The 26,390-nt window shown below is 32.0% G+C and overlaps 14 protein-coding genes across 14 annotated transcripts; 10 read left to right on the forward strand and 4 right to left on the reverse strand.

Moving 5' to 3' along the window:
- Window positions 1-353: 353 nt before the first annotated feature.
- PPL_01901 (uncharacterized protein) lies at window positions 354-2,276 on the forward strand (the record flags this gene model as incomplete). Its single annotated transcript, XM_020572901.1, has 5 exons — window positions 354-659; window positions 1,052-1,246; window positions 1,382-1,680; window positions 1,830-2,128; window positions 2,236-2,276. The coding sequence occupies 5 exons, from the start codon at window positions 354-356 to the stop codon at window positions 2,274-2,276; spliced, it is 1,140 nt and encodes a 379-aa protein (XP_020437018.1).
- Window positions 2,277-2,861: 585 nt separating this feature from the next.
- PPL_01902 (uncharacterized protein) lies at window positions 2,862-3,002 on the reverse strand (the record flags this gene model as incomplete). Its single annotated transcript, XM_020572902.1, has 1 exon — window positions 2,862-3,002. One exon carries the CDS (start codon window positions 3,000-3,002, stop codon window positions 2,862-2,864), a length of 141 nt encoding a protein of 46 aa, XP_020437019.1.
- A 62-nt stretch (window positions 3,003-3,064) lies between these two features.
- Window positions 3,065-3,238, forward strand: PPL_01903 (uncharacterized protein; the record flags this gene model as incomplete). The annotated part of the gene is made up of 1 exon (XM_020572903.1): window positions 3,065-3,238. One exon carries the CDS (start codon window positions 3,065-3,067, stop codon window positions 3,236-3,238), a length of 174 nt encoding a protein of 57 aa, XP_020437020.1.
- A 151-nt stretch (window positions 3,239-3,389) lies between these two features.
- On the forward strand, window positions 3,390-4,013 carry PPL_01904 (CCCH-type Zn finger-containing protein; the record flags this gene model as incomplete). Its single annotated transcript, XM_020572904.1, has 3 exons — window positions 3,390-3,407; window positions 3,498-3,677; window positions 3,750-4,013. 3 exons carry the CDS (start codon window positions 3,390-3,392, stop codon window positions 4,011-4,013), a joined length of 462 nt encoding a protein of 153 aa, XP_020437021.1.
- Window positions 4,014-4,696: 683 nt separating this feature from the next.
- PPL_01905 (uncharacterized protein) lies at window positions 4,697-4,990 on the forward strand (the record flags this gene model as incomplete). Its single annotated transcript, XM_020572905.1, has 1 exon — window positions 4,697-4,990. The coding sequence occupies one exon, from the start codon at window positions 4,697-4,699 to the stop codon at window positions 4,988-4,990; it is 294 nt and encodes a 97-aa protein (XP_020437022.1).
- A 159-nt stretch (window positions 4,991-5,149) lies between these two features.
- On the reverse strand, window positions 5,150-6,979 carry PPL_01906 (uncharacterized protein; the record flags this gene model as incomplete). The annotated part of the gene is made up of 5 exons (XM_020572906.1): window positions 5,150-5,619; window positions 5,797-5,889; window positions 5,992-6,319; window positions 6,345-6,705; window positions 6,894-6,979. 5 exons carry the CDS (start codon window positions 6,977-6,979, stop codon window positions 5,150-5,152), a joined length of 1,338 nt encoding a protein of 445 aa, XP_020437023.1.
- Window positions 6,980-7,194: 215 nt separating this feature from the next.
- On the forward strand, window positions 7,195-10,967 carry PPL_01907 (uncharacterized protein; the record flags this gene model as incomplete). The annotated part of the gene is made up of 6 exons (XM_020572907.1): window positions 7,195-7,335; window positions 7,419-7,870; window positions 7,928-10,302; window positions 10,330-10,412; window positions 10,581-10,647; window positions 10,921-10,967. The coding sequence occupies 6 exons, from the start codon at window positions 7,195-7,197 to the stop codon at window positions 10,965-10,967; spliced, it is 3,165 nt and encodes a 1,054-aa protein (XP_020437024.1).
- Window positions 10,968-11,060: 93 nt separating this feature from the next.
- Window positions 11,061-12,843, forward strand: PPL_01908 (uncharacterized protein; the record flags this gene model as incomplete). The annotated part of the gene is made up of 4 exons (XM_020572908.1): window positions 11,061-11,681; window positions 11,859-12,454; window positions 12,500-12,548; window positions 12,700-12,843. The coding sequence occupies 4 exons, from the start codon at window positions 11,061-11,063 to the stop codon at window positions 12,841-12,843; spliced, it is 1,410 nt and encodes a 469-aa protein (XP_020437025.1).
- Window positions 12,844-13,446: 603 nt separating this feature from the next.
- aqr (intron-binding protein) lies at window positions 13,447-17,980 on the forward strand (the record flags this gene model as incomplete). The annotated part of the gene is made up of 3 exons (XM_020572909.1): window positions 13,447-14,341; window positions 14,412-16,947; window positions 17,668-17,980. 3 exons carry the CDS (start codon window positions 13,447-13,449, stop codon window positions 17,978-17,980), a joined length of 3,744 nt encoding a protein of 1,247 aa, XP_020437026.1.
- An 872-nt stretch (window positions 17,981-18,852) lies between these two features.
- Window positions 18,853-19,818, forward strand: PPL_01910 (uncharacterized protein; the record flags this gene model as incomplete). Its single annotated transcript, XM_020572910.1, has 3 exons — window positions 18,853-18,869; window positions 19,026-19,134; window positions 19,636-19,818. 3 exons carry the CDS (start codon window positions 18,853-18,855, stop codon window positions 19,816-19,818), a joined length of 309 nt encoding a protein of 102 aa, XP_020437027.1.
- Window positions 19,819-20,069: 251 nt separating this feature from the next.
- PPL_01911 (uncharacterized protein) lies at window positions 20,070-20,753 on the forward strand (the record flags this gene model as incomplete). Its single annotated transcript, XM_020572911.1, has 1 exon — window positions 20,070-20,753. The coding sequence occupies one exon, from the start codon at window positions 20,070-20,072 to the stop codon at window positions 20,751-20,753; it is 684 nt and encodes a 227-aa protein (XP_020437028.1).
- Window positions 20,754-20,911: 158 nt separating this feature from the next.
- Window positions 20,912-21,674, reverse strand: ypel (yippee-like protein; the record flags this gene model as incomplete). The annotated part of the gene is made up of 5 exons (XM_020572912.1): window positions 20,912-20,945; window positions 20,993-21,018; window positions 21,243-21,351; window positions 21,446-21,489; window positions 21,576-21,674. The coding sequence occupies 5 exons, from the start codon at window positions 21,672-21,674 to the stop codon at window positions 20,912-20,914; spliced, it is 312 nt and encodes a 103-aa protein (XP_020437029.1).
- Window positions 21,675-21,824: 150 nt separating this feature from the next.
- Window positions 21,825-23,314, reverse strand: PPL_01913 (GNAT family N-acetyltransferase; the record flags this gene model as incomplete). The annotated part of the gene is made up of 3 exons (XM_020572913.1): window positions 21,825-21,846; window positions 22,515-22,845; window positions 22,930-23,314. 3 exons carry the CDS (start codon window positions 23,312-23,314, stop codon window positions 21,825-21,827), a joined length of 738 nt encoding a protein of 245 aa, XP_020437030.1.
- A 501-nt stretch (window positions 23,315-23,815) lies between these two features.
- On the forward strand, window positions 23,816-26,326 carry PPL_01914 (uncharacterized protein; the record flags this gene model as incomplete). Its single annotated transcript, XM_020572914.1, has 6 exons — window positions 23,816-24,039; window positions 24,135-24,700; window positions 24,771-25,218; window positions 25,300-25,654; window positions 25,883-26,199; window positions 26,320-26,326. The coding sequence occupies 6 exons, from the start codon at window positions 23,816-23,818 to the stop codon at window positions 26,324-26,326; spliced, it is 1,917 nt and encodes a 638-aa protein (XP_020437031.1).
- Between the last annotated feature and the right edge of the window lie 64 nt (window positions 26,327-26,390).

The raw sequence follows: 26,390 nt of genomic DNA on the forward strand, positions 1-26,390 counted from the left end.
CAATCATCACATTCAACATCCACCACAAGAAATAACTAACTCTCATATTCAAAACTAAACAAACAAAACATTTATCTTTAAACAACATAAAAAAAAAGAAACAAAAAAAAACAGATAATATCTATAATAAAATGATAAATATTATTTTGAACTTAAATTGTACTTTGTCTTTGAACCAATAATAGTAATCATTCAGTTTCTTTGAATGGGTTGGTAAAAGATTAAAATAAAATAAAATAAAATAAAAATTTCTTTTTTCACCTTGGTGGATAGAGTTTTAATTGTTTACTCTTATCAGCATTTGGATTGAAGTACAATCATTAATTAAATTGTTTGAATCTTTCGATAACGATATGCTTCAAACACCAGAATTCACTACCACCATAAAGAAGATGCTAAGCTCGAACAAAGAAGAATCATTGTTGATATTGGATTTGTACCGAACAAGATCATTGAAATTACCATTAGAAATCTATGATCAAATCTTGTGGCTCTTTATATGCGACGAGAAGTACAATGAAAGTATCTTAGCAAACTCTCTTACACTAAATTGTTCGATCTATCTCTTGAATATAAAGAGTAATGACAAACCTCAAAGAATAATTGTGACTATTATGCTCGATTCATTCCATTTACTTGATGTACAACATGTTTCCTCTGTATTCAAGTCAACCAACATCTATTTTCAAAGTCAGATATGATTATTCGCCCTGATTTCTTCAGATTCATTGCACCATAGATCGAGTTGACAATGGAGAAGATAATCAATAATTCCGGTTTCAATGAATTTGTATTTTAATCAGATTTTATTATTGACTAGTAATCCAAGAGAGATAATCAAAAAGTGGGTATCACTCATGGAACATAATTCCAATACTATCTTAACATGGAAAAAAAGAACACAATTTCTTTTTAAATTCATTCACAGTCATATTCAAATTGATAAAAGATAATAAAACCAACTTCTCGGGACAGCACAAAACATTTTTTATTTTCACCTAAGTTTTACCTATATTCATGAAAAAATTAAAGAATTAATTCCTATGTTCAGGAACAAGACAAACATTCAAAACCAGGTGAAGCGCCAATCAAATCAGAGTTTCTCAAGGCAAACAGAAAGAGAACCAATGAAGAGATGGAAGCTAATGAGAAAGCTCAATCCACCACTTCGACAGTTCCACAAACCACTGGCAAGACAAAGAAAGTAAAGAAACAAAAGAGTGAATACATTCCTGAATCCGATAGGGTAAGTAGTGATGTCGTTTATTGGTCAGTTTTGTTTGTAAACAAATCTTATTCTAATTGTTTTATTTTGTTTGTGAACAATATCTAAATATATATATGCATGTATATATTTAGTTATGTCAAGTTTTCTTAAAAGAGAAATCATATCATTATGGTTAGTTGCAAGTATAGTCATGATCTACAAAAGTATCTGTCTACAAAGCAACCGTCTTTAGGAAAATGCTATCTCTACGAGACCTACGGAGAATGTAAATACGGAATCAAATGTCTCTTTGGTGGTGATCATATTGATGGTATCAACTCGATTGTCAACAAAGAAGTTAGTGATAAATGTGACCAATCACAACACCAACTACAAAACGATGTATCCAACGACATTAGAGTAATGCTTACAAAGAAAAAATATCCATTCAAAAAGACTGAAGAGTATTTCATGTAACTATCATCATCAATTATCATTAATATTTATACAATTTCAACAAACAAACTAAACATATTTAAAAAATAATAGTAAAAACAATCTAGAACTTAGAAGAAATCAAAAGGGTAACAAAAACAACAACAATAACAATAACAACAAAAAGGAAACTAAATTATCCAAGAAATGGTGTCTGCTGCTCGTACTGTGATGTCAGAATGACTATTGAGCCACAAACCACCCGTTTCACCATCGAACCACAACCAACTCCAACCTCATTCTGTAATGGTGTTCGTTGCGCATACGTTGATCCAAAGAAATGTAGAGCCACCGGTGGATTCTTTTCACCAGCCGATCCAGCCAATGGTAAGTGCTGCGATTCATGTGAGCGTAGAGTAACTATCAAACCACAATGCAGTCTTGTTAAATGCATTTTCGTTGATGAAGCAAAGTGCAGAGAATCCGGTAATTTCTAAGTACCAGCTAATCCACCTTCAAAGTGTTGCGCTACTTGTGAGCCACGTTTTACCATTGAGCCACAAACCACTTCCGTTTCAATTTAAATAGATTAGATTCCAACTCAATCGATTTATCTTTTATTCCTCTCACTTAAAAAAAATTGCTTTTTGTTTTTAATCATCCAAATCAAAATAAACTTTAATTTATAAAAAAAAAAATATTTGTTTCACTTTTAGTACTAAGGTTTAAGTTAGTTGTTCTTATTACTTTCCATAATTAATAAATGATATTTTAAAGAGTTGTATCCAATATATATATATTTTTTAATTTGGAAGTCATAATATTCACAACCTAGTTTTCACCTCTTTTTGATTTTGCACATTAATTTAATTTTCTTCAATTTTGCTTAAATTTAATCATTTTGTTTTAGTTTCTCTTTCTTTGTTATCATGATATACCATGATCGTTATTTTAACAAAGATCATCTCCTTATGTTTAGATTTGTTATAGATCTCAGAGAGTGAAGCATAAACAATACAGACTTTGGACATGATCATTTGTTAATGTTGGATAGACACTATTAAACTTTGAGATTTAGTATTATCTCAAAGACACAGGTTACTTGCTTAATATATATAGAGCAGCAAAGATAATATATTTTAGAATTTAAAATTTTTTTTATTATATATTTTTATTATAATTTTTGAAAAAAGTAAACTTGGATATATAATATAATTATCTAATTGATATAGTTTGATAACCATCTAAATCCGTCACCATAACCAAATCTTCTAACTACACTACACATGAAAACTTCGATTGGTCTAACACCTGGGTTGAGTGGAACTTTGTCTTTGCCTGTGGTCTGGGTCAATCCCATTGAAGCTCTAAACTTTTCTTCAGATGTTCCGGTGATATCGATTTTATTACCGAGAATGAGGAATGGTACATTTGAGAGTTCATCAGAGGAGAAGTACGTCGAGTTCTCTCTTTGATTCTTCGAATCTTTGTGGTGCAGATGAGTCAAAAGAGGATAGTAATGTTAATGCTGCTAAAGTAGATGTCAAAGTAGAAGAAACAACAACTGATGCTACTACAACTCAAACAAGAAGATAATAATAGCAATGTTTCTCTTACTAAACAATCACATGAAGGTGTAGAGTATCATGTTGAAGTACCTTTGAAACCACAGGTGAAGAAAAAGATCGATTAGTACATCAAGCAATGTCCTGAAATCTCACCGATTCCAGTCATTGGAAATGGTGATATGTATAATTGGAGAGATGTATGTTGTTTGGCTAAAGAGTATAAATATATATGTACTAATATTAATCTTTATCTTTTTTTTTTTTGTTTATTATAATAAAAATTATAGATTGAAAAATCATCGGATTCAATCTCTGCTTTGATGGTTGCAAGAGGTGCTCTTATTAAACCATGGATTTTCACAGAGATCAAAGAGAAAAGAGATTGTGATATCAGTGCATCCGAAAGATTGGATTTGGTGAAGCAATTTGCTCACTATGGTCTTGATCATTGGGGATCTGATCAACTTGTAAGTTAAAAACAAATCAAAAACAATTCAAAAACAAAAACATAATTATTCACATTATAATATTCATAATAGGGAGTTGACAATACAAGACACTTTTTGTTGAATTGGTTATCGTTCTCTCATAGATATGTACCAGTTGGTATTTTGAAAACATCCTACTCAAAGATCAATGAGAGACCACCAGGTTACTTTGGTCGTTCCGATTTGGAGACACTGTTAGCCAGTAACCAAGTATCGGATTGGATCAAGATTTCCGAGATGTTTTTAGGACCTGTTCCATCAAACTATGACTTTATTCCAAAGAATAACTCAAATTCGTATGATGCTCAAGGTTAAGTAATAAAATAATTATAATAACAATAATTATAACATTAAACCAATAAATTTATTTTTAGTTATTATTATTACCATGCATAAATAAAACAAAAGAATTGAATAACAATCAATAAAGTGGGTGAAGAAATGAATGAAGTGAAGTAGTCAAGTGGGTTGTCATCACGCCCACACTTGATCTTTCATTATTATAAAAACCATTTTATATTCACAAATATTTTGACGTTTAAAAGTGTTAGTTATACGATGATAGATATAAACATTGTAAATTGTTAATCAATGTTACACATGTTCATACCCCAACTCACATATGATGATTATCATTGTGCTTCTAAACATGTAATATATATAAAATATTTAAGTGAGTATAATTGTGTAATTGATTGGATTTTGAAATAATTTATTTATTTATTTATTTATTTTTATTTTTAAAAAAAGAATTATTTTGATTTGAGTGAAGTTCTTTCTTGTATTTATTTCCAATATTGATTTTCTTTTCTTTTAGATATAAAAAATAAATAAAGAAATTTATATATCATAAATAAATAAATCTTTATTTTTTATTTTATTTTGTTTTATTCTTTTAAAAGAAAATGAAAGTTTTATTATTTTTTTTATATACCTTATTTCTTTTCAATTTGGTAGTGTCAGAGGACACCAATAAATTTCCAAATGCTCCAAAGATTATGGCTACCGACCAGAATATGGCAACTTTACTGGAATTGGTAGATTCACTTCCAGCGAGTGAAGGTGATACAAAAGTAGTGTTGGAAGTAATATTGGACCCTCTTTTCGATATTGAGAAAATACCAAGCGCACAAGACAACAAATTGAGTTTTATTAAATCTCAAAAAAATTCATTAAAACTCAAAGACAAAGAGAGTGACATATTTAATCAAATTCAGAAATTGGGCAACTCAGACAGTGATGAGAGACCATTAACCTCATCTGAAAATACTTCAGATGAACCAATAACATAAAAAGAAAAATAGAAATAAAATCTTTTTCAAATTATTTTCTTTGAAATCATAATAATGGGCACAAAAAAAGTCGACTGTGTAAACAATGTCAACAATTGTTTTTGAATTTTTTTGCACATAATTTATATGATGAAAAATAATCAAATAAATACAAATAAATTAAAAAAAATAATAATAAAAGACATTCTCTATTATGATCCTAACAGATTTAAATCTATTGTCTGCTTCCTTCCTTTCATCATCCTCTCCATCTTTTCTATCCTCTCTGTCGATAACAATAAAACGTTTGTACAAAATATGGGAACCTTGAAAACCTTTGTTACCCATTATGTACTCAAACGAATCGTCAAATTTATTTAAAAATGGTCCTACTTCATACTTCATACCTTGATCATTTCTTGATCCGGGCCTAGTATGTGACATATATTTGATCTTTCCATTAGGAGAACAAAACACTTGTTTGTTGAATGATGAAAACCCTTTTTTTCCACTATAATAACATATTTTGAGATCAGAGTTCATCGGTACAACTACCCTTTGTTCAGATCCGTCCACAACTGAAGTCACTAAGCATGAATCACCATAATAATCATTATAAATGGCACTTGATTTCTTTCTTTGTTGATCATCTGAAAAAAATTGGAAAGATTCTTGAGACAGTGGAAAAATGAGATCTATTATTTGTTTGGTATATCTTTGTTGAGATCTTCTGGATATTTCGAAAATCACTTGTGTCACTATATGTTTCGGGTAATGCTTAAACCAAAACAAGGTAATAAAAAGCTTTCCTTTTAAAGAGTATTTACCTTTTCTGGTTATTTTTGAATGACTACGTTCTTTGATCTTGAGAAAAAGATCATTAAAATCATTCTTATTTAAGCCAATGAATAGTTTAATATCTTCATCACAATATTATTTCAATAGACTATAAAGGATTTTTTTATTAGTTATTATTTTTTAGCTTTAGAGGTTGTAGCTCTTTTTTTTAGGTTTATTCTTACTTGAATCTTGTTCGGATGCATCCTCTTCATTTGTTTCTTCCCTAACTGATGAGTTAGAGGTAGTTGTGGTAGTTGTGGTAGTTGTAGGAGAGCTATCGGGGTTTAAAGTTTCAAGACCTTTGAATAATTTTTCTTTTGATTGAATCTTTTCTCTCCAATTCTTTACACTAATATTTGAAACATAGGCAATCAAGTGGCCAAAACAACAAAAATAGGAAAATGAATCTGTTGTTTGTGGCAATCCGGTTGCTTTAATTCCTATTCTAGTGGTACATTTCTCGCCACATTGATCACATTTACTTGTAGAGCCTTTTTCCAATTTAGGACACTATCTTTAGCATTATCTTGATTACTTCGAATACCAAGTTGTCTTCTAATAAGTTGAATACTTTCATAATCGGTAAATGAGTGTACTTGCATACAATAACGCACTTTTCTCCATTAACAACCTGAAACCTTTGACCTCCCCTAGTTGGATTGAGACAACGTATTTGACTAGGTAATGAATTTGGAATAGATAAGGTTTGTGCAAGGAAACATGCGGAGTCATCCTCTACTATGTCTGCATCTATCGTATTAGATCCAAATTCAACTTTAGGTTCATCTATTTCTCTATTCTCTGGTTTAACCTTGATAGGTTGAGCATATGAATCATAAAATGAGGTTGATGATGAACTGAGTAAAGTTGGTGAGTTTAATAAAGATTGTGGTGAACTTAATGAGATAGATTGGCTGAGTGTATTATCGTGAAGTTGATTAATATTTCTTTTTTTTTTTTCTAACTGTGTTGTTAAACTATTGACTTATCTTCCATAGACCTGAATTGTTTAGACATGTCCAAAAGTGATTTTACATCAGCAAGCTCTCCCAAACCAAAGTATTTTATTATCTTGGGAATTCACTCCTCGATTCCATGACTTTGAAATTCTTGAACAGAAGAAAGTTGTTTATTACATAAACAACATTTAACAGAAAAGCTAATATCCATCGTATTAAATTTTTGTATTAATTTATTTATTTATTGAGCTGTTCCCACATAAATTTTAAAAAAATAAAAGAAAAAAATTTGTTGAAAGTGTAAACATTGTAGACTTTTTTTGTGCCCATTATTATCAGTTTTTTTTGCAAAAAAAAAAAGTAGATCATAACAAGTTAACTTACCAAGATATAGTTTAATTCAGCAAAAGAATCTATATGATAATAATGAATCCAAATCAATATAGTTTTTGTAGATTTAAGAAAAATAGTTTGTTGATTCTCTCAGATACAGAGTATTATCAATCGATTCAAAAGGAATCTCAAAATGATATTCATGAGAATGATATATTATATCAAACTGTTAAGGTATGCTTTTAATAATAAAAACTATTTGAAACGAAATAAAAACAATAATGTATTGTTAATTAATAATTATTTTATTTATTAAGTTTTTATACTTATATGATGAAAGTTACAATCAGAAGTCTATAAGAGATCAATTGTCACCGAATGTATTGGAATTGAAATCTATATTGTGTGATTTCATAAAGAATCACCGATTGTCACTTCCAAACTTTTCTTTTATAAATGTGTTTATGAATAACAAAGATCTTTTTGAAGATGATCAGCTCATGAACTATCTAAAGTCATTGTGCAATCAATCTGATATTGCAGATCTCTTTGTGATATCATTGCTTCAATCGGATCAAATATATTTTCATAATTTAAGCTCACGAATGTCCAAGTTTAATAGTTGGTTCAATATTGAATCACGAGTCATCGATTTGATAAACAACAACACAATCCGTATACATTCACTTCCCATTGCAATACTCTCGATTTTAAATATCAATCCAACAAGAATCAGTGAATTATCAAAATATTACAAAGATATATTTCAGTATGTATTTTAATTTAAAATGATTTAAATAAAATTATTAATAATATTTGTTTCTAGGTATTTGATGTCTGATTTTACAAAAGATACTTGGAATTGTGACTTTAATTCTTATTCGCAATACTTTGGTTATTTCAAAGAGTATTTTGATTCCGATATCAATTTACAAACTCCAGAGAATATAGAAAGGTTAAAGTCAAAGTTGAAATGTTTTGGTCATGATTTCATTGTAGGTGCACGAGTTAAGAAATCTTTTCGATCAATATACGCATTGTTTAGTGTATTTATCAAGTCAGAATTTGAATTGTTTACTCTTGTCAGTGGATGGATTGAAGTACAATCTGCAACTAAAATGTTTGAATCTTTCGATAACGATATGCTTCGAACACCAGAATTCAATACTTCCATAAAGAAGATGTTAACTCAAAACCAAGAAGAATCATTGTTGATATTGGATTTGTACCGAACAAGATCATTGAAATTACCATTAGAAATCTATGATCATTTCTTATTGGTCTTTGTATATAATCCACAATATGATGACAGGATCTTGGCAAACCCTCTTACTCTCATTTCTTTGATTTATCTCTTAAGTATAGAGAGTAATGTCAGTCTAAAATGTCTAATTGTAAAGATTATGCTCAAATCATTCCATTTACTTGAAAAACAACTTGTTATCTCTGTATTCAAGTCACAACAACATCTATTTTCATTGACAGATTTCAAATTTCAAATGAAAAATCATCCTGATTACTTCAAATTAGTTGCACCACACATCGAGTTGTATACAATGAAGATGATTATCAATCATCCCGGTCACAATGAATTGCTATCAGCTGATTTTGCCGATATCATATTATTGACCAGTCATTCAAGAGAGATAATCAAAGAGTTGGTTTCAATGAAGGAAAGAAATTTACGTACACCTTTTAGTCTCCTTCCTGCAAATGTAGAAAGAAACACTCATTTCTTATTGGAAATCAACAATTTAGAATTCATATATTTATATTTGGAACAATTGTTTTGTGATCTGGCAGCTCTTTCACCTGAAAGAAATTCGATACTTGTTCAGTTAATTGAAAGATTAGTTCAAAACAAACCGGAATATGCAATCAAAATCAATCATATCCTAAGATCAGCTCCACTATCGAATTTTCTAAATAGATTCATTGAATTTAAACGATATTTATCATTACAACCGGATCATAATAATACAAATTCAACAATAGAAACAACAACAATAACACCACCACCAACACTAAGTAAATTTATTTTGAATGAAATATTCAAAAATTTGATATTGGATAAGAATCCAAAATCAAGATCAATCATTTCATTGTCAACGATATCAAGTGGAATTCATGATATCATTAGTTCTATTGTATCAAACTATCCTTTGACAACGATTCGTATAATATCATCAGTTCCAATTGGATCGAAATATTGTTTGTTGAAGAATGCACCTTTATATTTGACATCGAGAGAAATCAAATTCATTCCGGATGATCATTTGCAATCTTGTATTGAAAATCTGGAATCATATGTTCAATACTTTGGATTTATCAATGCAAAGGGTAAAGGTTGCTATTCATATCTCTACTATCTTCTGAATGCAAAGAAAATCAAACACTTGGCTTTTAGAGAGGTTAAATCTATCCCCTATGATTCGGAATATTTCGACAGTGGATTCCTAAATGAATCGATGATATCAGACCACTCCAACAGTTTATATAATCTCAGAGAATGTAGAGATTACTATCCAGATGAAGAGAGTAATAGAAATATCATTTTGGATGATGAAGAGAAACAAATTCATTATATGAATGTATTTCTTCAACACTTTGATAATGATCAACTTCAATCGATCAGCTATGAAGGTAGATCTTTCAAATCAAACAACTACCATTCTGATACCAACTCATTGGTTCACCATACACTATCGATTTTTTCTACATTCAAATCAAAAAAATCATGGATCGACCTTAAATTTAATGTTCCGAAAGGTGTGGCTCCTTGTCTTGGATTTATCAAACATGAAGAATCAGATGCGTACTCAGAGAGAGAACCTATCATTCTTCATGAAGACTATCAATTGATTACCAAATTCAAATGGGGTCGATATAGTTACCATTATGATTTGTTGCCAATCGAACTGAAGAATCTCACAAAGTTAGTCACTATCTGTGATGAGCAAGAAGGTTTATGTTTGATCCAAAGTTCACCGAAACTCTATTATGTTAAAATCCAAGATTGCAGAAGCGTCGACGACTTAAGTTTCATCGAGAACCAACCAAAGATTAAAAAGCTAGCAATCAAATACCCAGTCAAAATCAAGAGTGAAAATAATATCTATCACTTTCGAACACGGATTACATTAGATCAAATCAACTCGATATTTTCGAGATTGGAACAAGCAGAGTATCAATCGATTCGATGTATTAAACTATTCATATTTTGCAAAGATGATGAACATCAACATCATTATCCATTGATCAACCAATATCAAATCGATCGAAATCTAATCAATCTTTATCAATTTAAACCTGTCGATCAATTTCTTTTTAAATTCATTCGATAACAAAAAGATAATAAATACTAGAAAAATAAAATAATTTAAGATAAATTCATAAAAAGAATATTTAGGAGTTTGATTCGTCATTTCTCTAGCTCTTTATTTGATATAATAATCACAAATTTTATAAAATTTTAATAGTGTGGCAACTCTGTTACCGTTGACGGAAACTCAAAAATTTATAATGGCGCCACTCCAACTTCCGCCGGTAACTGAGTTGCCGCCCACGGAAAATGAAAATTAATATGGGCGGTTACTGAGTTGGTGGTGGAACTAAGACAGTGAAAGTTATAAAAATATTTATGATTTCATATCAAATAAAGAGATATAGAAATGAAAGTAATTGCATTATATACTATTTATTATAACTTAAATAATGGTATAATTAGTTTTGTTATATCTACTGATCTTATAAGTTATAAAAATTATTTTTTCAAGAAAAATATTATCTACATATAAATTAAATTTTTATAATCAATAGGTAGAAACATGAATGTATGGATAACAACTAATCAAAGATTCTCTTAATTTTTTTTTAGTTTTTATTTATTTAAAAAATCAATGTTTTCTTATTAAAAAAAAATTAGTAATTTATTCATATATATGGATATTTAGAATAAGATGACAACAAAAGAGATATTAGATCTTAAACTATTTAACAAAGATCAACTTTCTAAAATGAAAAGAGATGAACTAATAGAAATAATTATTAAACACTCATTAAAACATAGTGGTTTAAAGAAAGATTTGCTTATCGATGCGATCATTAAACATCAAGAACAAATCATTGATTTTAAATCAAAGTTGGTTACAGACAACTCAATCGAAAAGTATCATCGTGGAACTGTTGAATATCGATTGCCAACATTGATCATCTATCGAATCATTCGTGATCTCTGGTATGACGATATCAACCTTAATTTGAACATAGATAATCTTTGTCCAAACTACCGATGGCTGCTCTCTATTGCTTTGGTTTCGAAAGAGTTCTTCAAACTGATATCATCTTTGTTCACTCGCTCTCTACTTCTAGGTACACATACAGTTACAACTTCTGAAAATCTATTGCCAGATATGTTAGCACAAAAGCTCAAAGAGAGTGTATTGAATCCACATTCGATCCTCAAGAATATCAATCATTTAACATTGTCATTAGAGATCTTAAAGGAGATAACCAACGGATCTTTATGCACATCAGTCGAATTGGGATTGATCTTCAACAATGTCAGGAAATTCAAATTGGTATCACTGAAAATCGATACAATTAAAATTCATTTATGTAAATTGTTCATCCAATACATGCCGAATCTAGAATCACTTCAACTTTGTAATTTGACTTTAGATAACATCAAGATACTTCAAATGATAAAACAAATACCACTACTGACATCACTGGATCTTTCATATTCTTCTTTCAAGAAACTAACTTTCAGTTCTGAATTGCTCTCAAATTCCCTTAAGAAGTTGAAACTTCCTGAATCGATCTCCTCCAAAAGTCAACTATTAAGAATTCTACCTGAAGACAGTCAAGTTAACACTCTCGGCTTATGCAATATTAGATGGGACCAACTAAACATGATCAGCGGTCACTTTAAGAATATCACCAAACTCATAATATGGACTTATAGTAGAATTGAAGAATCCATGTTTGAGGAACTCTTAAGCTCACCTGAATGTAAAGTACATACACTCTACACTATGCATAAACAGTGGTTGACTCAAGTACTCTCAGTTAACACAACAATAGAAACACTCAACACTGGTAGTAATCTATTTGAAACCATAAAGGTGGCAGTGCAATCAGCATCGGTTAAACGAATCATATTTCACTCATACACCACGCCAACATACATATATGACAAACGCTTAGCAACTGGCTATGCACACATCAAATCGAAATATCGATACCTTCCTAACTCTTCCATTGCACCAGTTATGAACTATGCAAAGAAGATCTATAATATTTCAAAAAGCGATGACAATCAAGCAATCGAAGCAACCTATCCAAATCTAAAGTTTTTATATTATCCAAAGCTTCATTAACAACCATGAAAATAAAGATGTGAAAAAGTTTTTAAATCTAAAGTACATGATATTTCATATTTAATCGTAAGTTCACCTGAACTATTATATTAAAATCAATGGTAGTTTAGATGTCAAGTACTTTACATTCATCGAGAACCAACCAAATATTAAGAAACTAGCAATCAAAATCCCATTCAAAACCAAGATATGGAATATCTGTATCATTCAACCACAGATTACATTTGCTGAAATCAACTCGATATTTTCAAGATTGAAACAAGCAGAGTATCAATCGATTCGATGTATTAAACTATTCATATACTGCAAAGATAGTGAACATCATCGTCATTATCCAATGATCAAATCGATCGAAGCCTAATCAATCTTTATCAATTTAAACCTGTCGATCAATTCCTTTTAAATTCCTTCAATAACAAATGATAATAAACAAATTATTAAAATAAATTCATAGCAATATCTAGTAATAAAAGAGTTAGTTAATAAGTTTTTTTTAAACACTTTTCTAGAATCTATTTATTCTTTTAATTTATTATTTGTTTTGTTGCTTCAAATTTATAATAAATCTGTATCTTTTTCAAAGTTTAATGATAGAAAAAGAAAGATACTATCTATTTCTAATATTAATTTATCTAAAACGTTTTTATATTCCTTTGAACCTCCATTCAATACTTTAACTGTTTATCTTAATTCAAAGTAATAAATTTCATTGTCGAACTTTAAAGAAAACAGATTTTCTAATCTTGCAAAAAAAAAAATTTTTGAACATGAACCCACACACATTTAAAACTGTCAAAAATATGATCTTTATTTTTTTATTAATGAAAAACAAACTATTTATATATTTATAAGATATTATTATTATTATTATATTTATTTATTTATAGTTTGTTTTAATTAATCAATTTATAGGTTGTACATTGTTTTAAAGATTTTATATAGATATAAAACAAAATTAAGTAGAATGGCAAAGAATAATGCACAAAAGAGATCAACTGAAAAGAAAGATGAGGTTACAGTAGATAACAACAACAATGATAATAGTAATAATAGAATAAAGAAACAAAAACAACAAAATATCACTAATACTGAAGATAACAATAATAATGGTAATAGTAATAGTAATAGCAATCATAGTAAAGTAGGAACATTAACAGTTTCATCGGTTATTAGTGATCGAATCACACAGATATCAGCACAACACTGGCTATCGGGTGATCAATCTGCAACCAATGAATATCAATCACAATTAGTACACGATCTATTATATAACGATATATTAAATGAAAGCAATAATAACAGAGATCGAACATTAGCACTATTAGAACTATCACATTATCTAGAGAATTATCTTTGGCCACATTTTAAAAAGCAACATAACAATAACAATAGCAACAAAGATAGTAAAGATAGTAATAATAATGTTAATAATGATTTAATATGGTCAATCATTATAATGATAAATGAAAAAGCAAAAGAAGGAATATCAGCATTTCAATTATTTGAAAATAATAATAGTAATAATAATAATAATACAGATAGTAGTAGTAGTAGTTTTAAATCATTATTCGAATTAGTATTAAGATTACCATTTAATAGCAATAGTAATAACAATGAAATAGTTAAAACCAATCTATTATATCAATATATACAATTTCTTATTCATTGTTATCAGTCGTTGGAGAATCCAATGGTTAGAGCTGAATCACTAAAGATCGTATCCTATCCGATTTGGATGAATCTTTCAACCGGTAGATTAGCAGAGGAACTTCAAGACATCTCTCCGCAACTCCAAAAAAAGATAATGACAATGAAGAAAAAGTATCAAAAGTCTGCACCTTTACCTTCATCCAACGATTGTAAGTAGTTATTACTCTTTTGTATGCAGATGACAACATCAAAACTAACTTTTACTCTAACTATTTAAAGATATCTATTCAAATTTCTTGATACTTTTAATGAAGGATTTCATTGTTAATAGGTTGGAGAAGATCACTGTGAATAATAAGGTGGGTGTGGTTGCACATGGAAGTGCTGACGACGAGCTGATTCGCTACTGTGAGTTGTTTGTAGAGTTTATGATCGATTTGGTCAATCAGATAACAACTAGACGATTCGCTTATGCGCTGCTGGACGATTTTCATTTGTTGGTGCGTATCAAGGAGTCTGCTTTCAGTCGTAGTGGCCATGCCAGAGTGAATAACCTGCATGAATCGCTGAAGATCTTGGAGTTCTACTTGAACTTTACGATCGATAATTTCAGTGGACAAGAGTTGCCAATGGATCAGGTGATCCAATCGCATTACTTTAAGATACAGAACTTCCAGCGGCTGCTGTTCAAGAGCTATCCGGAGCTGAAGGAGTTGGCGCTGCAGAACGTGTCGGCGGTGGAAGATCGCGCCAATCTCGTGCGACAACTCGAGGCGGTTGGCGTGGAGCGACTGAGAGAGTTGGCTGTAGAGAGTGGCTGGCTTGCTGAGGATTCAGTAGATAGCAAGTCGTTTGTCATCTCGGTGGTAGTGAATGCACTGCGTCGTCACCACTACCACAAGGACGCGCTCAAGTCGGTGCCGTTCTACCCGAGCGAAACCGAGCTGTGGAACAACGAAATCGGTGTGCTCGACAACTATCGTGGTGAGCGATCGCTGCCACTGCCAAAGTTGAACATGCAGTATCTCTCGCTGCAGGACTACCTCTTTAGAAACTACTATCTCTTCAAGACGGAAGCTGCCTATGAGTTGCGCGCCGACCTCGAAGATTCACTCCGTCGACTCGCTCCAAAGTTGAACGATGAAGGTCAGACTGTCTGTACCGGTTGGTCAAAGATGGCGTTGCCACTGATCAACTTCCGACTGATTAAGGTTGGACAACCGTTGGTTGGACAGTCTAAGCCATCAAAGGTAGTCGGTGTGCTCAACTACAGTCTCGCCAATGTGAAACAACAGAATGTTCGTGACGAGTGGGAGTCGTTGAAAGAGTATGACGTACTGATGTTGGTATCGGTACGCGCCAAGATCGGACTAAGCGGTAAATTCGACCATTCCAAGCCGTTCGCCACAGAGTTTGGCGTCACCGCAGTGCGTGGATGTGAACTCATAGAGATATGCGATGAAAAAGGTGATCGTATTGAAAATCAAATGGTAACAGATTCGACCAACAACAACAAGAAACAACCACGTGGAAATATGAGACAACTCAAAGTACTATTGGATTCAAATCAATATCAATTAGATTTAGAAAATAGTGATAACAATAACAATAACAGCAGCAACAGTAATAATCTCAATATTAATCATAATAGTAATAATCTTAATATTGCACCAGATATTTATAAATCATTTAATATCATTGTTAGAAGAAAAGCAAAAGAGAATAATTTCAAGGCGATTCAAGAGACAATTGTTTCGTTGATCAACGACGATAATAATCTACCGGAGTGGCTATCCAATACATTCCTTGGATATCCAAGTGACAGTAGTAACAACAATGCAGCTGGAAAAGCTATTGACTTCCAAGATACTTTTATTTCGAAACAACATCTTTTGGATACCTATAAAGATAGCAGCAGTAGCGACAACACTGTTGATTTCAGTAAATGTGTGGAATCACCATTTAAATTAACTTTTAATGGTGAGAATCAATTGGTAGCAGCGGAATCCTATCAGAGACTGTCGAATCTAAGTTTGAATACTTTCAAGGTGGAGGAAAGTCGTCGTTCCAATAAGATTAAATTCACTGGTGTTCAGGTCGATGCCATTCGTCGTGGAAGCTCTGAGGGACTCACGCTGATAGTCGGTCCGCCAGGAACTGGAAAGACCGATGTCGCCGTACAGATCATCTCCAACATCTATCACAACCATCCCAATCAGAGAACTCTGATTATCACTCACTCGAATCAGGCGTTGAATCAGCTGTTTGACAAGATCTGCCAGCTCGACATTGACGAGCGTCACCTGTTGCGTCTGGGACACGGACACAGTCAACTCGAATCGCAATCCGACTTTACACGTACCGGACGTATTGACTATATGCTCAGTTTGCGTATCCATCGATTGGCACTTGTCGACTACCTCGCCAAGACACTCGGTGTCACAGCGGATGTCGGAAGCACCTGTGAGACAGCCGACCATTTCTACCAACACGATATCATTCCTCGTTGGACAGTATTCCAACAGCAACTCAATGACCATGCCAATAGCAAGATATCATTCCCATTCAATCAATATTTCCAAGTGAATCTGTTTGTTGATGGTAAATACAGTGATGCCGACAAGTCCGTTGCCGAAAGATGCTGGCGTGCAATACAACAGATTTTCACTGAACTCGAAGAGTGTCGTGCTTTTGAGTTGTTGAAATCACCATCCGATAGATTCAACTATCTACTAATGAAACAATCGAGAATTGTGGCGATGACTTGTACTCATGCTGCTTTGAAACGTAACGAGTTGGTCAGACTTGGATTCAAGTATGACAATGTTATTATGGAGGAAGCCGGACAGATCAGCGACGTAGAATCTTTCATCCCTCTACAACTACAAACAACTTCGCTACTCTCAGAGTCGGCATCGCGTCTTAAAAGACTAGTCATGATTGGTGACCATCACCAACTCCCACCAGTAGTAAAGTGTCAGTCACTAGTGCGATTCTCACACCTTGATCAATCGCTATTTGCCCGTTTCATCCGGTTGGGAATCGATTATGTCCAACTTGACAAACAAGGACGTTCACGTGCTTCTCTTGCCGAGCTATTCGCCTGGCGTTACAAAGGACTTGGTAATCTTGCCGACACCACTGACAATGTCAACGGCGACAAGCGATTCACCCTGGCCAACCCCGGATTCCTCTATGAAACTCAGCTGATCAACGTCGATGACAATCCAGCGACTTTTGGAACCGGTGAATCGGAACCGTTCGCTCACTTCTACCAGAATCTGGCGGAAGCGGAATACATTGTCAGTGTCTACCAATACATGAGACTGCAAGGCTACAGTTCCGCGTCGATCTCGGTGATCACCACCTACAACGGTCAGAAGGAGTTGCTTCGTAACATCTTCCAGCATAAATGCAAGGATAACCCGTTGTTTGGAATGCCAAAGAAGATTACCACCGTCGATAAATACCAGGGACAACAGAATGACTATGTGCTGCTGTCGCTGGTGCGTACCAAGAGCTACGGACACATCAGAGATCTGCGTAGATTGGTAGTGGCGATGTCACGTGCGCGTCTCGGTCTCTACATTTTCTGTAAACGACCGTTCTTCAACGATTGCTACGAAACCATCTCTGTATTCCACAAGTTTACAGAGTCACCCGACAAACTGGTACTCGTACCAAGCGAAACCTATCCCACCGAGAGACACTCACTCGACACACCCTATCAATCATTGGAATCATCACTCAAACAACAACAACAACAGCAAAACAATAATATAGAACCATTCATCATTGAAAATTACTTACATATGCAACAATTGGTTCAATCAAATTTACCACAATAAAATCAAACCAAACCAAATAAATAAATAAAAAAACATAGTAATTATCATTCATCTTTAAAAGTATATAAATATATATATATAACCTTGTAATTACTATTGCATTGAACAAAAATGAAAAGGTTTCATAAATTGAATCTGTAAAAAAATGAAAACAAAAAAATATAACAGCTGACTTTTTATGTTTTTTTTTTGGAAGGCAAAACGTGATCATGATTGCAACAACTTCATTGTTCGCAAAAAAATGACAACACTGATTGTCAAATTAATATAATAAAATTAATTTAAATTGATTTAAGTTGTTTTTTATTTTTTTAAAATAATCATTATTTTTATTTTATTTTATTTTATTTAATTCATAAATAAATAGTAATTAGAAATAATAAACAAATAAATTAGATTAGTAAAGATAAATAACTATAATATTAAGTGTTTTTTATTTTATTTTTTTAAAGTTAATTTTTATTTTTATTTTTATTGCTTCTTAACAAAAACAAACAACCCACAAACCAATTAATTTATTTAAAACCAAACCAAACCAAACAAACAAATAACACACTCAACAAACAAACAACTCAATTTCAATCTTTCGTTAAATTATATTATAACAAACTTTGTGGTGTTGTGTGCGTGGTTTAAGTGATAAATCTTTTATCATAATTTATTAATTTTTTATTCCTTTTTATTGTGATACATAACATAATAGTTTAGTAGTTCAACATTATATAATATAATAATCATATTCATACTACAATATTAACAAACAATTTAAATAATAATAATAATATTAAGTTTTAGTATAATCTATATTTCTTAAATTTTTGTAATTTTATATAATAAATCATTTAATTAAACATAAATAACAACAATAAAAAATGTTAATCAAAGAATAGTAAGTGCCATTATCATTATTGTCATGATCAGAAATTTACTTTGTGATTATTTTTTTTATTTTTATTATTATTTTTCATTTTTCAGATAATATGCAAAATTTTTATATTAATAATTTTTATTTATAATAATTATAACAATTTGGACAATTGTATAGTCGTATTACATTGCCATTGACAGTTGAAGAATATCAAATAGCTCAATTGTATATGGTTTCAAAGAAGAGTAAAGAAACAACAAAAGGAGGAGAAGGTATCGAAATTCTCGTAAATGAACCGTACGAAGATGAGAAATCAAAGGGACAGTATACACACAAAGTCATTCATTTGAATAATTCACTGCCCAAGTTGGCCGCTGCCATCTTGCCGGCCAGTGCGCTCAAGGTCGAGGAAAAGGCATGGAACGCCTATCCCTACTGCAAAACCGTGTACAGCTGTCCGTTCTTTGGCGATCGTTTGACATTGTCGTTGGAATCGATGCATTTGCCGGGTCGCGGTGAGATCGACAATGCACTGAACGCCAGCGAGGAGACCCTGAAGAATCGTGTCGTCGACTACATCGATATCGCCAACGACCCGATCGACCCGAAAGACTACGTCGAGTCACAGGATCCCAAGTTGTTCAAGAGCGAGAAGACCGGACGTGGTCCACTCAACCAGGAGAACTGGAGCAAGACATGCGAGCCAGCCATGACATGCTACAAGCTGATTCATGTCGAATTCAGATATTTCGGATTCCAAACTAAAGTTGAAAATTTAATTCAGAAGCTCGGTTGCAGAGACGTCCTATTGAAAGCACACAAAGCTTTGTTTTGTTGGATGGACGAATGGTTCGGACTGACCATCGAAGACATCAGAAGAATCGAAGCCGAAACTAAAGAACAACTAGCAAAAGCAATGGAAGAAGAAAAGGCAAAAGAGGAAGCTGAAAAGAATAGTAAACATAAATAAGAATTAATAAAATTAACCAATTTATTAATAAAGTTATTTTATAAAGAAGTTCAAAAACAAAAAAAAAAAATATTTGTTTTGATTTTGATCATCCCGCCAATTTTTGAAAATTTTAAATCACATGATTGGAAATTGAAGTCAACAGACTATTTTGAATAATATTGATTTAATTAAATATCATTATTTTATAATATTATAATATATATGTCTATATATCTTAAAAATTAATTAAAGAGTAGTAATAAAAAAGAATGATTAAAAAACAAGTTAGTAAATTATATGTTGAGCAATTGGAAGAATTGTGGGAGATGGTTGTAGCAGAGAATATCGGAATGTTGGAACCTGGAGTTGATGGTGTTGTCGATGAAAACACTCTGAATGATATAAAAGCATTTAAAGAAGCGATGTTTAGTGGAATGGTTGGAAAGCTGGAGGTGATAGCACCGGTACCTCCACCTCTTGAGATGCCTACAGCCGCTTCTATTACACCGATGGCACCGGTGATACCACCGAGTACCGCCTCGAAAGTTCATCTCTCAGTGATAAAGTCATTCGAGCAGGAGCACGTCGATCAATCGCTACTGAACCGTCTGGAGCAACTGAAAGTCGAGCTGACACAGTCGATCAAGAGTGTCGAGCAGCTGCGTCGCGATGTTCCATCGATTGTCAGCACAGAGGTAACACAGAACCTCAAGAAATCAGTTCCCGCCATCATACCGGTGGTGCAACCACTCGCACCGGTACTCCTGCAATTCACTCCAGAGATGACAGCGGATCAATCGCGAGCAATGCTCGAACAGATTGGCTACGATGTGGAGACTATCAAGTCGGAGAGTAACGAGCTACTTTCAATGTTGGTCAACGAAGTTACACACTCCAAAGAGGTTATAGAGGCAGTTTCACATATTATATCAACATCAGAACCTGACTATTAACTATCGCTAGGTTCGATCCAACTACTTTATTTATAAACTGTATATAACAACAACAACATAACAACAGCAACAACAATAACAACATTTTCATTTAATAGTTCAACCGATAGAACGATAAAACCAATCAATAACACATTAAAATTGATGTGTAAGTAATTTTAAATATATACAAATACTACTATATTAGAGTTTCTTTATTAATTTTTTCTTTTTCCAAAATGAACTTCCCAACTTTATACTTTTGTGATTCATCCTTTGCAAATTCCTATAGTATTGTTTAAATTTTAGAATGGACAAGTAGATAGATCTATGTTAGTAACGCTACTTTTTTATTGTGAAGAAGAACAATGCAATGAAAAAAAAACAAACAAGTTGATGATTGGTACACAAAATGTTATATAATGATAGGATAGGATTGGATTGAAATGGTGTAATATATACATATATAGTATTCAATCTATATTTATATTATATTTGTTTGATGCTTACATATTTCCAACCAAGATGTTCATCGCACCGTACACAATAAATATCGGCAACCACATGCATTCCTGTGGTAAGATTTCTATCTTCACTTTCTCCTACAATAACATTTACACTATATATATGGTATTTAAAGTATAGTAGTAATTCAAGCAATTGTTAATTTATTTGTTTTGAATGATTTTGAATATTTATATTTATAATCATACCATTCACCAAAAAGATAAGCAGGACCATATCTGCCTTGGAAATCCTAAAATGAAAATGATTAATCATTAGTAACTAACTTTTGGTTGTTTCAACAACAACAACAACAACCAACATATATATAACACTTACTGTTGATATCAATTGGTCAAATAAAGCTAAATGAACTTTACAAGTTCCACAACTAAATATATTGGTGCCTGATAAATAATACATAAATAGTTTGCCCATTTTTTTTTATTTGTATTTCTTTCTTTCTTTCGAAATATATATATATATCTCTATTGATTCTAAATATTTAAACTAATAACAAAATAAAACTATATAACTAAATTAAATGATTTGATTCAAAGAAATAAGAATTATTTATAAATCTCGTGATTATGATGTTGATGATGATATACTATATAATAACTAAACAAAACTAACTAAACTAACTAAACTAATTAAACTAAACTAACTAAATAACTGATTGACTTATTGACTGATTGAATGAATTAAGAGTATCAAACAAAAGTACTCTTTTAGTTAATGCTATTACTTGTTGATGATTATGATGTTCCTAGCTTCCTATTATAGAGCAGGTGTTTTCTTTATGATTCCTAATTGACACTTCAAACATTATACTCTATGAACAATATTATTATACAAATAAACAGTTTGTGAGTGTTATATGTTCTTCAAGACTATTTAAAATATTAAAATCAATTAAATTGCACCATTTTTTATTAATTTTTAATATAATAAAAATTAAAAAATAAAAATAAAATAAAATAAATTTTGCTTTTTTTATGATCTTCTTTGTCTAGACAAACACCCAGTTGGTTCATGTTAAAAAACTATTTATATAATATAAAAGAGTCTCTGAGAAAGATAAGTTGGTTTAGAATGATCGGTAAAAACAAAAAATTTAATCATTATTTTTCTGTTTTATTTAAGAAGTTATATTATTTTAAATTGATCTGTCTGTTTTATTTAATGTTTAAATGAATTTATCAAGTTTGTCTATGTCGATTTCGATTTGAGTGTGAATGAAGATCATAATGATAAAATTAAATTGTGTGCTGTTACAATGATGATGTTGGTGTTGGTGTTGTTATTGGTTTTGGAGTTCTTCTGAAGAAAGTAACACTCGGTACAAGATCAGGGTTGATATCAGCTGGTACCAGTGGTAGTTTATCCTTTTCGAGAGCAGTGAATCCCAACTTCGAGTAGAATGGAACCAACTTGGCACTGGTACACTCTAGATAACATGTCTTTTGTTCGCTATCCAGCTTCTCAAACAATACCTCCATAATCTTGGTTGCCAATCCCTGACCTCTGTACTTCTCATCGGTTGAAAGAATCAACAAATAGTAACCTTCAATCGAATCATAATGAGCGAATCTCTCTGAAAAATATTCTATAAACAAACAAACAATATGTTGTAATGTTAATAATATTATTCATAATTAATTTGGAGATAGTTAATAAGTTAATAATTTACCTTCTAATGCAATGAATCTTTCGTAAGTAACAGTCAGTCCACGATCCAATAGAAGTTTCTCTTGTTTCTTGGTGTAGATATCCCAGAGATCCTCTGGCCATGGTACTCTAGGTGGTAACATTAGAACGAGTGATTTGATTCCGTCGATGGTGATGTCTCCCAAGCAGTAGCTCTGATTCGATCCGATCGTTTGCTTGATGAATGCCTTCTGGATTGCTTTGATAAACGGTAGACGCTCGGCTACATCGATCTCATGGAACATATAGTTTAGATATGGATCTTGAGTGAATGATTTAGTATTCACTTCCAATATCTCCTCTAGATTCTCTAAAGTTAATAATGTCCATTTTACAGAGGTCGATGTTGTTGGTGTTGTAGGTTCCATCTTTTCTATCTATCTATCTCCTATCTGTATTATTACAAAAAAATACTATTATATTTTAAAGTAGTGATAATGGTAGTTGATCAAACACAAACAAAAACTAGTTTATCTTAATAGTTAGCATAAACAACACACTCAGCTAAACAATTGTCAAAGGAAATATCAAAAATCTTTGTTGTCGTTTTTCATTTATGAAAAAATTTTAAGAAAATCCAGATACCAAATTTATATAAAATCAAGTCATTTATCCGATTTTTTCGAATGCATGACAGAAATTTTCCAATGATGGAATGCGTATTTGGGGTTAAATATTGATTAAGAAAAAAAATTCATTAATGAGAAAAGAAAAAATGTATTTTTTTTTGCATTGTGGTTTGCAAAAATTATTTTCTTTTTTTTTTTTTTTGAAAAATAAAAATAGTATGAGGGGTAACACCTCCCCTCCGAACTTCTTTTGATTTTTGTTTAGAATTTTTTATTTATTTATAATCTTACAACTACCACATGCCTGCAAATAGTGAAGAAGCTAAATTAAGAAAAAAGCAAAATAGAAGTGAAAAGGAGAAGAATAGAACACAATTTTTCAAAGAATGGAACAGCACAGGACCAACATTAACAAAGCAATCAGCAACATTAGAGAATATATTAGACCAATTAATATCAAAGACTTCACAGGATTCTCAAAACTCAATCAGTTCATTAGCGAACTATCCAGATGCATCACCGAAGTTGGATCAGAAAGAGATCAACATATATCGATTGCAGGAGACTGCAAGAGATTTATCGATAGTACTCAAGAAAGAGATAGATATAACAAATTTAGAGAGAGATACGCAACTGTACAATCAAATAGAAGAGAACTCGACAATGATAGACAATCTATTGATAGCGAAAGACGAGAGATTGAAAGAGAGAGACGAGAGATTGAAAGAGATGAGGCACTGCTGAAAGAGAGAGAAGAGCGCTTGAAAAAGATTTTGAAAGAGAGAGAAGAGAGCTTGAAAAAGATTTTGAAAGAGAGAGAAGAGGATTTGAAGCAGAGGAAGAAGCTATTAAATCTGAAAGAGAAGCAGTTAAACGAGAGAGAACAAGCAAATTCAGAGAGCCAAGTCAATATCAGCAGAAGAAATCAACTACAAGAAAGAAGAGAAACAATTCATAGGAATGCCAACAACACTGGAGATAGGTCCAATTTTGGCGGAAAAATTGAAATCAACTTTGCAAGCGATATCGAAAAGAAGGACGTCACCATTGGACAGCTTATCCAAGCAATTGTCGATGCTCAAACTAGGACTCAGCAAAGCTTGGAATTATTTAGAAGAGGTCTTCAGCAATCAAGAGAAATCATTGGTCAACTCGTTGAGTCGCTTAGAGGACTACCTTCAGCCAGTTAACAGCATTCTCGATGGAGTTCTTTCAAGCCAAGATAACGATAGACTTAAGTTAAGTTATAATTTAGCTGACTTTTTACAAACACTACCGCATGACAATCCATATCGTAGATCTTTAATGTATTGGTGTATTTCCAATTTCAAACATCACGATCACCTCAATATTGTAAACAAAGAGAATATCATCAATATCTTTTATGTTTCGCAAACTACTGTTTATCGATTGAATCCTGAAAATACAAATATTAATAACCTTCACCGTATATTGTATACTCCAAACACAAAAAAAGTTCATTTTACAGAGGATCAAATCGATAAATGGTACGAAGTAATGGATGGAGTATTACCATTTCTTAGTGGGAGAGACTTTAGATTACAAGCGATGACAAACGAAGCTTTTTATCAAAAAGTAAGGGATGAATGTGCAAGGATTGGAATTCCACCACCATCTGAAAACTACATGTACACACGTTTTTTGAGAGAGGAGCTAATTCATCACACCAAATACGATGCAGTGTATGTAAATAATTAACCTTTTAACTTAATTAATAAATTTAAATTCTTCTAATATCAATATAATTTTTTGAATACAAATAGATGCAAGGACTGTGCAGAGTTGAAAAAGCTGGAGACAATAGTGAACACGAGACGAAATGGGGTAGCTTATCCAGCAGACAGTGAAAAAGGCAAGAAAATGGCAAAACTGAAACTTCATCAAACCATTGCAGTGGTCCAAAGACAATTATACAGTCAACAAAAGGTTGATGTAATCAATGATCTTGATGGTACTAGTGCAATTATTCTAATGGATTTTTCACAGCTCTCACATCAACAATCTTTAAGACAAGCACTGATAATCAGTGTTTATTGTCACAAAGATAACGCAAGTTATTTCAACTATGTCTCCTACGTAGCTCCAACAACGACCACCAAGAATGATCCAGCCTTTGTTGTAGGTTGTTTGATATCATTTTTAACAAACGAACCGATATTCAGGAGAATCAAAACACTGAATATATGGACAGATGGATGCAGGAAGCATTTTAAATTAGCAACAAACATGTATTTTTGGCATTACATGAGTACTTTATATCGTGGTAAAATGGAGATATATTACAATTTCTTCGCTAGTTATCATGGATGTAATCCATGCGACGCAGCCGCATCTCAAATTAAACAGAAGATCTCCACTTTCCAAAGAGATACTGACATTCCTTTGTATACAGTCGATCAAGTAATAGAATTAATCCGAACCATGAGAAACCACTATGCTGAAGTTGCCTGTCCAACCCACAAAGTTCCTAAATCCCCGACTACCATGAAAAATATCTCCAAATGTCATCGATTTATATTCGATGTAGCGAATAATCGCATCATTGCATACGAATACAGTGGTAAACAGGGACCTCCATTGATGTTTGTTGCCAACAACGACTTTATTCAAAAGGTTGTTGATGATGACCCTCGTTTGAATGATGAATTGGATTATCTCCTCGAGTATTTTGCACGAAATAATCAACCAAACAATGTACTATAAATATATATATTTTTTATAAAAATTGAAGATAGGTGTCTTCGAGATATTTCTCTGTTAATTATTTGTACTATTATTTATAGGGCTTAATATGAGAATACCCCTTTTTTTTTATTTTTTTTATTAATTTTGAAATCCCCCACTTTCAAAAAGT

The sequence above is a fragment of the Heterostelium album genome (assembly GCF_000004825.1).
Source record: "Heterostelium album PN500 unplaced genomic scaffold PPL_scaffold2, whole genome shotgun sequence".
NCBI lineage: Eukaryota > Evosea > Eumycetozoa > Acytosteliales > Acytosteliaceae > Heterostelium > Heterostelium album.